At 36.9% G+C, this 10,736-nt stretch overlaps 1 protein-coding gene across 1 annotated transcript; it reads right to left on the reverse strand.

The window, feature by feature from the left end:
* Positions 1-1,064: 1,064 nt before the first annotated feature.
* Positions 1,065-10,736, reverse strand: XKR9 (XK related 9). The gene is made up of 3 exons (XM_041464536.1): positions 10,408-10,736; positions 2,840-3,063; positions 1,065-1,708 (listed from the first exon to the last, which is right to left on the reverse strand). The coding sequence occupies exons 1-3, from the start codon at positions 10,704-10,706 to the stop codon at positions 1,065-1,067; spliced, it is 1,167 nt and encodes a 388-aa protein (XP_041320470.1). The 5' UTR covers positions 10,707-10,736.

Raw genomic sequence — 10,736 nt, forward strand, 5'->3', positions numbered from 1 at the left:
TCTGAACAAACTGTGGCTATCAACCTTATTTCATTGTTGTTGATTTAGCATTCGAACACAGAGCTGAAATGTCTGGTTTCACTCTGCCTTCTGCCAAAAATTTTTGATAGACAAGCTAGTTTTATCTTTTGCCAGCCCCTGAGAGTACAAGTTATCAGAACAGTTGCTGCTTTTTGTCCAGTGATAGACAGAAGATGCTGCACCACTGCCTGCTCTGCATAGCCTCATATTTTAGTGAAAATCAGCATTTAAAGTGTTACATCTTAGAGCCCAAAGGAGAAGAAAGCTTCATGGAAGATAGTTCTTCATTTGTATGCAAGACTCCTGTTGTCATCCATAAATCACTCAGGCTGCTATTATAACCCAGAACAAGCTGGCATCACCCCTAAATACAGAAGATTGTGTGAAAGATTAACAGTACAAAAACAACAAAGAAGTCATTAAAACACCTAGATGATAAAATGCTTGAAAATATCTCCCCAAATTTCCTTGTGGCAAGACAGTGATTGAGCCATAAATCAAAGCTATTCTTCTTCAGGGAGAAGGCAGTACAGTGTGTTAACATGAAGAACTGCAGCTCTTACAGTATTGGGGAGAAGCAGAAGACTGATCACTGCCCTTAGTTATTTTAAATGCGCTCTTGTTTCCTTCCTTCCAGGAAAAAAAAAAAAAAAAAAAAAGGAAAAAAATAGAATGTGGGTTTAATGCTGTATTTCACTTAATGAACTCTCAGCTTTTCCTATGTTACATTTGTATTGCTAAAAAACTAAAACTGTGAATTGTGTTGGATGAATAGACTAAATCATTTCTTTGACAAACTAACTTTCACCAGCATATAAATGTTACATGTTACAAAGTCTTTGTATCGTGGAAAACAAATAGTTATTCAAAGCCAACAATTGTGGTCCACTATGTACTCCTCAGTGATAATACATAAGTAAAAATGACAGAGAAACACACTGTCCAGCAAGAATTTGCTATTAAGGCCACAAAAATAACCAAACCAAACCAAAAAAAAAAAAAAAAAAAAAAAAAAAAAAAAAACACCCCCAAACCTGTAATGTTCATTGCATTAAGAAATTCTGAAATCTACCAGTTTTCACTCTTACTTTTTGCCCTGCCACTCCATCAACTTCATCTGAATATGCCTGAGGTCTGCAATAAGTAGTGGGATGGAAACGGCTGTAATAAACAATAAGAAAAATAATACCTAACACCAGACTCAAAATAGTTAAGATGCTTACAATTGTAAAACATATTTCTTTGATAATGAAAGGTTTCCAGAACATATATACAAACAAAATACCTAGAGTCACTACAGTGTGAACAGCATAATAAATAGAAATGCAAACTTTTGTTCTTCTCCCCTTTATGTTAAAAAATGAAAAAATTAAAATTATTCCAACTACAGTTCTGTACAGATATTCCATCTTTTTAGACTTGCAAAATGTTGTATGTTGTTTCAAAGTCCAAGTGAAGCCACAGATCCAAAGAAATATCAGCAGAATTACAGAAATTCTAACACTGAGTAGAGCAATTAACAAAATACTGAGTATCCAAGAAGTGATGGTAAGCAATTTATAGAAGAGATACATAAACTTGGAAAGCACATGAAATTCATCTTTTTCAGGCAGAGATTTTCTTAGTGATATCTGATAATCAACCATTGATAAGGAGATACCACAAAAAGACATCATAATTGCAGCATCTAAACAAAACACAAGAAAAAAATGTTACATCAAAGAAAAGGATACACTATTTTATACTATGATTGCTGAATGAAAGTTTAGAAAATGTCATGCTTTCCTAACACTTTCTTTAACCCAGTTTTGTATTTACTCTCTGCTCCAAAGCAAGTCACCCTAATTTTAAGGCTCACTTTAGTTACTTAAATTTAGGTATCTGATGCTGTTTGGTACGCTTATGTTATCCTGCCCAGCCCCTGGTCCTTACTGGCCTTGTCTAAGCTGCATGTCATATCTGCCATCGCCATACACAAGTGATTTAGAAACTCCCAAAACATTGCAAATAGACCATAAAAATTTAAGTTTCAGCAGCCAATATATGTGAGTCTGCTGTGTCTAGAATGTAGAAATCTATAACTAACACTTGATCTTTCACATGGTCATATCCAAGGTGAGATTTGCCTGATCCATTTCCATGAGTAAATTTTGACTCCATGGACTTTGAAGGAACACTAGACATCAATGCAGGTATCCCCATTTGTTTAGATAAATTCCAACCCTGAATAAGTCAATGTCCTGCCAATAATTCTGCTCATTTTAGAGCTGGAAATGGTACAGCTGCTGTCTTACTTCTGATAGTTGAACCAGTATCTCTTCACCATGTTGCGTTCTACAATACTGACATATCCTTAGAATTAGTTTTGACTCTGTCCCTCATCTGTAACATGGGTGATGGTAGTGACAGCTCACAGAGATGCTTTAATTATGTTACTGACTTCCAAATGCCTAGCTAGCAGTTTTAAAAGAATCTGTAATCAAAACCACACATATCAAACTGCTCTGCAAATTACATGCTAATTGTATTCAAGAGCTTATTTTCAAGAGATGCATTATTATGGTTTTATTAGATACTATGACTTTTATATTTCTGATGCACAGTATTTATACATGACTTCTCATTTTTATAGTGAAAACTTCCTTCTCATTGATTTAACAGAATGAACCATCTACTAGACAGAAATTCTAATTAAATGCAGAGTAATAATACAGTGGAATGCATGTTTTCCAAGGCATGTTTAAAATGTTATCCAGTCATGAGTTATATTTCTAGGTAAGATACTCAACTTGCAACAGAAGGAAAAAGACAGACTTACATTGATAGAAATGAGTTTTGCCATGTTCCATGAGGATGTAAATCTGAAGAAAAAGTTGTGGTGTGGTCTCAAGAAAAGTCTTGAACACCCTGAGCATGTTAATATCAGTCACTGCATCAATAGCTTGTTTTTGAATGAAGTTGGAAGGGTCTGCTTCTGATGCACCTCTGCTACTTGATTGTTTAAATGCAGCTTGGCAGCCGTATTTCAAAGCAAACCAATACCTATTTTAAAAAGGACACTTGATTAGACAGCGCTTTTTAGAAAACCAACTCAATAAAATGATACAGCCTTACAATTTTTTCCATCTTCTTATCAGATAAAATTTTGTCTGATATCTGTCTGGTATCAGGGATATCAGAGAATCGTTTAAGCCCAGCAATACCATGCAATAAGAAAACTAATAAAACTGAATGAGACTTTTCATTAGTTTAAATAAAGACTACAAGCTTAATTTTGTTAGATTCTTATTTCTTTAAATTACTGCCTTTCTGAAAATTCACTTAGCATCTCTCCTCAATCTCTCTTTGAGACACTCATTCACTTTCTTTGTATCCTTTTCAGGGTATTAATGAATATCCAGCTGTGAACTTCCACATCTATGTAAGTAGAATATAGATCCATAAGCCCCAAGGATAGTACCTGATGAATTGCAAACATAAAACACACTTTTAAGAAAACCTACTACATTGTTACTTTCTAAATAATCAGGAAGTCTTATATTTCGGAAAATACTGAAATAAAAGTTTTACCTTTTTTTTTTCATCTTTGTGCCATAGTCATAGTTTTATATAGGTAACAGTAACAGGCAGATACACTGCCTGTTGATACACTATCAAATGAGGTATTTATTACATTACATGATGATGTAGGATAGAGAAATCTAGTCTTGCTATGATAGCAGATGTCCTGAGATGTGGAGAGATAGGACACAGTGTAGAAAAGCATAAGCATAGGATGATAAGGGATGGCTTGAAAAAAGGGATAGGAATGAAGAAATATGTATGTGATAATTTTAACATTATTATTATTACTATTACTATTATTACTGAAGATTTTTTTAAGCATAGATTTCCTTCTTTTTCTGTAATAAATAGATCTAGACTAATAACGATTCTTTGAATCAACTGTTAGAATTTCATTTATACTAACTTCTTGGCTTTATAGGTATATAAATCCATGTGTTTGTCCATAACAGGATTTTTATCATAGCAACCTTCAGACATCACTTCCAAACCTATTTCTGTCTATTTACTTCCCAGATATTTTGAGCTTCTAAGATTCTTCTCCAATGAACACATTTTGACTACAACCAGCAGGCAAGGACAACCTAAGTAGTCTCTTTTACAGAAAACTCACTGTTATTCAGCCAATCTTTCTAGCCTTGCAAAGACTACTAGAGCCTTTCCTCATCAAAAGAGAAACAAATTCAATAAATAAATCATGACAGTTTCATCATTCATTTGGATCTATTTTCTTGAGAAACTAAGCAGAACACCACAGGCCAACACTTGGTTCTCTCAGACAGTTGTACAAGACCACTAATACAGAAGCTGAGAAAGGCAAGGCCCTGTGCCTTAACTTGTCTCCTATTTACATTCCCTAAGACAGCATCTGAGATAACTTCAAGATTCATGCTGGAGTGCAGCTTTCTAATTCCCTGGCCATCCACAGGATCACACACATCACGGGCCTGATGAAACCTGTGCCTTGCATTTCCTGTATGTAGAGAACAGAGGGCAGCAGATCATCAGCCAGCCAGATCTCACAGGGTCGTCTCCTCCCAATGTAACTCTGGAGAACAGGACTCTTCTCCTTACTAAGAAAGCTAGGAAGAATCCCTGGCTCCTCCAGAGGTTAAAAGTTTAACACCTTTACCACCTTTAAAGACCAAATCCTTCGACCACAGGGAAGGCAGTGTAGGGCTCTCTTCCACAACCACAAGCAAGACAGCCAGGATTGTCAGTTCCTGGGTTAAGGGCATGCTAGAGGATTCATGACTTATTCCCTGGTATGTTAAGGTCTGTTGACCATACAAGTGAAAATTGCAACAATAGGAGTAGGTGTGGAGCAACTTCGTTACCACTCGAGAGCCTCTCCTTTCCTCTTTGCAGAGATTCATAGACTGCATCCCTGCCACTCAGTCAATGAGCTTGCTCTGGATCCATTATTTACTCCCAAAGGAAACTCATTTTTATTTTTATGGTTTTGTGTATTTATCTTATTATTCCATGAACTCATAAGCAAAGAACTGAACTGTTTGGCAAAGCATCTAATGCTTTTTTTATGTTTATAAACAAATTAGTATTCCGAAACATCTGGTTCTTGCATCTGAGATGTAAAAATCTGGGAAGTTTGCAATGTTTTCAAGAAAAAACAATTGCATAGACTGATCTGCTAGTTGTCCATGGACTTACCCACCAGACCCTGTGTTTGTCCAAGCAACAAGAAGTGGAAACCATCTGCACAAATTTCAAGCTGCAGAGCTCACGGACGAAATGGCAGGTGATATGCAAGGCAAGAAATGTCCTAAAAGGAATGTTTCAGCTTGATGCATACCTGAAATCACTTGTCAGTTTCAAAGCACATTCCTCCTGAGCACTGTATATTAGGTTTACATACAATAATACCTATATTAGGTATATTGGGTTGTTATAAGATTATATGCTATGTCACTAGTTGTAGTAGTTTTGGTTAGTCCACTTCTGACTTGGAACACTTGACAGAATACTTTTTTTTCTTTTTTTAGTAAACTCCAAATACTTCTACTGCCCTTTGATTATGTATTAAGCAGGGTGGCATTCTCTGAGCTCCACATGCTTATGTCACTTACTGTAAGTTCACTGTGACAAATTTTCATATTTTAAGAGTATTTTGTACTTATACTGTCTTTCTCATCTGTCCATTTGGCATGTAGTATGACCTTTTAGGAAGGGCTCATAGCCAACTTTTAGACCTATTGTTGAAGTACTTTCCTAGCCTAGGGTAAAGTTCAGTCCATACTAAAGGATAGGTCAGGTTTAAATTTTCTCCTTTATCATGCCCACAGCTCAGTTAAACCCTGTGCCTGCTCTGAAACTATTATAGCTATACTCCTCTAATCTACTTTCCTATAATATATCTATTGCTATAGAAGTTCTGTGCTTCAATATTCATAAACTGTAAAAAGTCTTTTTAAAAGGTACTACAACTGTAATAAAAATACATTAATTAAAATTATTGGATTAATTATGTATTTTAGATAGAGGTACATCCTAAATGGAATGTGAAATGGTTATGTCAATAATACAGATAAATGCAGGTTTACCATTTACTTTTTCTCCCTATAAATTCACTAAAGAAAATATGTTTTTCATTATTTCAAGGTAGGTAAGCTACTTGGAAGCCAACAGAGTAAAAAACCCACAATTCCTTTGCAACTGGAATTGTCATATGTGAATGGTAAAGAATTACCAGTGTTTCTAAATATCATTCACTTTGACAGGAGAGAAAAAAAGGGTTTCTGCCTTTGTAGAGTTTCTTTGTAGAGAACACAGATGACAGGGCTCCTATTTGTTGTAAACATGAAAACACAGCTCCATTGTCTCTCTGTTCTTGAGATGTTCCTAGATGTTCATCATCATTTCACAAGTGATGAAGTTTGATCCTGTAAAATTAGGAAGGCTTTGTCTCTGGCTGGGAATTCACAGGGGTGACAGCTATTTTGTTTTGTTGCTTCACAGCCTTCACATGTGACAAGCAAGAGGCCTTGCCAATGTTTCCATATCACATGCTTCCCCTCCAATTTCCACTGACTTTGTAAGACAATCCCAGCATTATACTACACATCCAATCTCATCAAACTACACCGATAAATATTTGGGTGCCATTTAGAAATTCATATAGGCAGGGTGCAAGTGGCCTGGCAATACTGATTGTCCTGTCAAAATTCTGGTCATGAAGTAACAGCTTTCAGCATTGTACAAATCCATATCAAAGGAAAATTGCTCTCTGCTGCATGCTAAATTTCACCTTCTTAGTATCAAAATACTTGGACTAAACCCATGAAACAAATACAACTAAGTCAATATTTAGGTCAGTATATTTATATTAAGAAAATGTGATCAAACACATAGAATCACAGAATCATTTAGATTGGAAAAGATCTTTAATATCATTGAGAACAACTACTGCTCTAGCACTATCAAGTCCACCACTAAACCATGTCCCTAAGTGCCACATCTATATGTCTTTTAAATATCTCCAGAGATGGAGACTCACCCACTTCCTTGGATACCTGTTCCAATGCAGGTACCCAAGGTACCTTTAAACAGAGCCAACAACCGGGTTTAACATCAATTTTTTCTCTGTCTCTTTCACAAATTACGTATCATTTCCTACTTTTCAGTCCACTCACAGTATCTTTTGTGCCCACTGTGAAAATCTGATGGCAAAGGGCCAGTTCAGTGTAACACCATAAAATTTTCCTAATATCCAATCCAAACTTTCCCAGTGCCAGCTGGGGCCAAGCTTCTGTCACTTGTTCATTGAGAGAAGAGACTGACCCCCACCTGACAACAGCCTGCTTTTATTTGTAGAGAGCAGTAAGAGTTTGACACAGGGTGTTGGGTGACTTAACCTTAGTGACATCTCCTAGCCAGATGGTTCAACATCCTTGTTATGGTTCAGTCCCGCTTGCAGAGCCTCAAACATGTTATGCCAGGGCACCTGTGAAGGTGGGGTAGGCACACCTGCTGCACTGGGCAGGAACTTGTTGTCATTGCCCCCAGCCTTAAGTCACTGTGCTCAGCCAGGTGAAGAGTGGGCAAGGAATCATCCATCTCATGCATCCTGCCTGCCTGCCTGCTTGTGAGGCAGTCTCGGGAAAGGCAGAGTGTGATTCTAGCAGTCTGCATGGGTGTCTCTCTGTCCCTGATACTCCTCAACCTGCTCACCTCCTCCCAGAGCTCTGTCACTAAGCGGAGGAGTTCCTTTTCCAGAGTCACTAAGCAAAGGAGTTCCTTTTTCCACAGGTGTGCTCATTGCTGCCAGCTGGTACTGCTTCAGAACAGGGTCCACCCTGCAGCCATCACCTAGGTTGGCTCTGAATTTTTCTCACTGCCTTTTAGAAATATGTAATGAAATAACCCCAGGTTCAGCAAAGCACTCGCATTTACTCTGATGTCTCATGGATCTAGAATTAATTTTTACACATAATGAAATAATCCCAGGTTCAGCAAAGCACTCGATTTACTCTGATGTCTCATGGATCTAGAATTAATTTTTACAAATATGCAAAAAAAATCTTTTTCTTCTGCTTCTATTCAAAATTGCAGGGCATTCTGAGCTCACTTTAAGCATCAAGAAGCACAACAGCAGATACCAGTATCACAGTGGCTGCTGCCTATGTGACCTATTCTGACAGCAAAGGTTATGAATTGCTAATGTTTAGTCTCCCACAGGTGTCCTTGGCTGATGAAGCACACTGCTACACATCAGACAGCTCCAGAACTCATATGGTGCCCTAAGGAAATGTCCCATTTCCCCACATTCCATGACAGTGTTATTGTCTTAATGTTGTCTATTATGTCACGACTGTTCTCAATTTACAAACATCTGTGTGAGCCATTTAAATGGGTGAGGCTAAATACAATTGTAGTCAGCATAGTTGTAATGTACATATTTAACTTAATTTTGTCTCCTTGCAGAGCACACTATTTCATATAAAATACAATTGCAGGTACACACTCTTTCCAACAAAGAAACTAAAGCCTTCTTAGACAAGAAATATTTTTAATTTTGTTTGCCTCTGATTTTATATATATTGTATGTATGTATATACGTCTATATATAGCAACATGATTTGCGTATTTATTACTTAGCATTGACAGTGTGTTAGCAAAACCAGACTGATTCCCATTGTTCTGTGCACTGTACAAACCTCCAGTTCCCAAAGGGTACTAGTTTGTAAGTCACCAGTTCCAGTACCTAAAGGGAGCCTAGAAGAAATCTGAAGGAGGACTTTGTACAAGAGTATGGAGTGATACGACAAGAGGGAATGGCTTCAAACTGAGACAGTAGGCTAAGAAAAGATATCAGGATGAAACTCTTTCCTGTTAGGGTGGTGATGCACAGGTTTCCCAGAAAAGCTGTGGATGCCCCATCCCTGGAAGTGTTCAAGGCCATGTTGGATGGGGCTTTGATCAAGTAGAAGTTATCTCTACCCATGGCAGGGAGGTTGGAATGAACTGATTTTTAAGGTCCCTTCCAAACCAAACCGTTCTAGGAATCTAAGCCCAAAGATGGAGCAGGGGGTTTAAAAGGAAATGAAAGGAGGAAGAAGGAAAGAAAGAGGAAAAAATGAAAAAATATAATAAGATAAGGTTTATTCACATCTTATCATTTCAAGCCTCCAGAGTTCACTGACTATATCTTATGTAATGGCTAGGCCCTCATTTTCCTCTTTGAATGAAGAATATGGCTTTCTGCCCCAAATGACCTTCTGGAGAATCTCACCTTAACAAGTGTGACCTGACTTGACAGAGTCTATTTTTATCCATTTACTGCACAGATGAACCTGAGAGACTCATTGTCTAAATTAACTACATAAATTAGATGACTAAGAGAGAAGACAGGAGGGAGTTGTTCCTTGATACACCTAAAGAAAATACATATAATAAAAGTATGTAATAATCACAAAGGTACAAACCCAGATGCCAGCTTGCTGTCACCAGCTTACACTTTACAGTATGCATTACCACACTGCTGAGTTGTGAGGAGTGGCTGAAAGAACTTTTTAACTTATACATAACATCTTGGAAATTTTCCAAGCATAAGTACTAGCACCGAAGAAAATACCATTTGTGCAATAGAGAACAAGCAATCAAATTGACAACACTGTCAAAGTAAAGGACAAAATAATGTTTATTAGATAATAAGCCATTCAGAGAATATGGAGCTAATTCTGGGAAAGAAGATTCAAAATTATAGAAATTAATGGTAAGAGGTATTCATTGGAAAGGGTATGAGTTCAGGCAAATCCAAGAGTTTTGTGGATTGCTTTAGAGTCAGGGTAATCCACTAAGCAAACAAAGTTTCCTATCACCTTTAAGTCAGTCCCTGAGGGAATACTGCTGCAAATATCCTTAGTAACTATTCAGCTATTCATTTCTCTTCTGAATCTTGGTGTGTTTTCTACATATGGTTAGACACTCAGGTTGAAACATTACTTCTTCAGCTGTCTCAGATGCTTACTGTGCATAACATCACTTTGAAACTCATATTTATCAGTTATGATAGTAGTACATTTCAAAGCAATAATTTTTATTATGTATGCCTCATCAAATGGCTGATTCATCAAACAGAGCAGGGTTATGAATGATAAAAATCATTACTTACAGTTATATGGAAGAACTACATGTCCATCAAAACCTGACAAAACTTACCACAAAAAGCCATTTGTTCTCAGGGAGCAGTAATTGTTAAGGCCAGAATTGCTTTTGTCCCTGATGCCATACTAAGCACTTCTTAATAACTGTCCTAAAGCATAATGATTTCTCAATTTAAAATAAATGCTTAAATGTGCTTACCTTATAAAAATTCCACAGTGAAAGAGATGAACTAGAAAAACCAGTTTCAGCTTCCCAGTGTCAGTACCTTCCCAGTCATTTTTAAACCACTCATAACTGAATATCTGAGTTATTATTGATGAAAAACCTCTAAAACAGAGTATCAATATACTCCAGGAATATTGTCCTTGACAGAAATACCTACTAGCTACCCAGAAGTCCACTCCAATATCAACTACATAAATCATCATTCCACCAACTAAAAAAAAGAAATTCTGCTTAGTAAATTTCTTCATGTGTGAAACTGCCACTGTTGTCATTCTCTCCTCACTTAATGTAGAGGAATTTAA

Source organism: Pyrgilauda ruficollis, unplaced genomic scaffold, assembly GCF_017590135.1.
Source record: "Pyrgilauda ruficollis isolate IOZ18807 unplaced genomic scaffold, ASM1759013v1 scaffold18, whole genome shotgun sequence".
In the NCBI taxonomy this organism is placed as follows: Eukaryota; Metazoa; Chordata; class Aves; order Passeriformes; family Passeridae; genus Pyrgilauda; species Pyrgilauda ruficollis.

Coding starts and splice junctions, on each gene's coding strand:
- XKR9 (XM_041464536.1), bottom strand. CDS start 10,706: ATGACAACAGTGGCAGTTTCACACATGAAGAAATTTACTAAGCAGAAT. Junction 3,064..10,407: donor CACTGTGGAATTTTTATAAG/GTAAGCACATTT, acceptor TTTTTAAAATAG/GTATTGGTTTGCTTTGAAAT. Junction 1,709..2,839: donor CAAAACTCATTTCTATCAAT/GTAAGTCTGTCT, acceptor TGTTTTGTTTAG/ATGCTGCAATTATGATGTCT.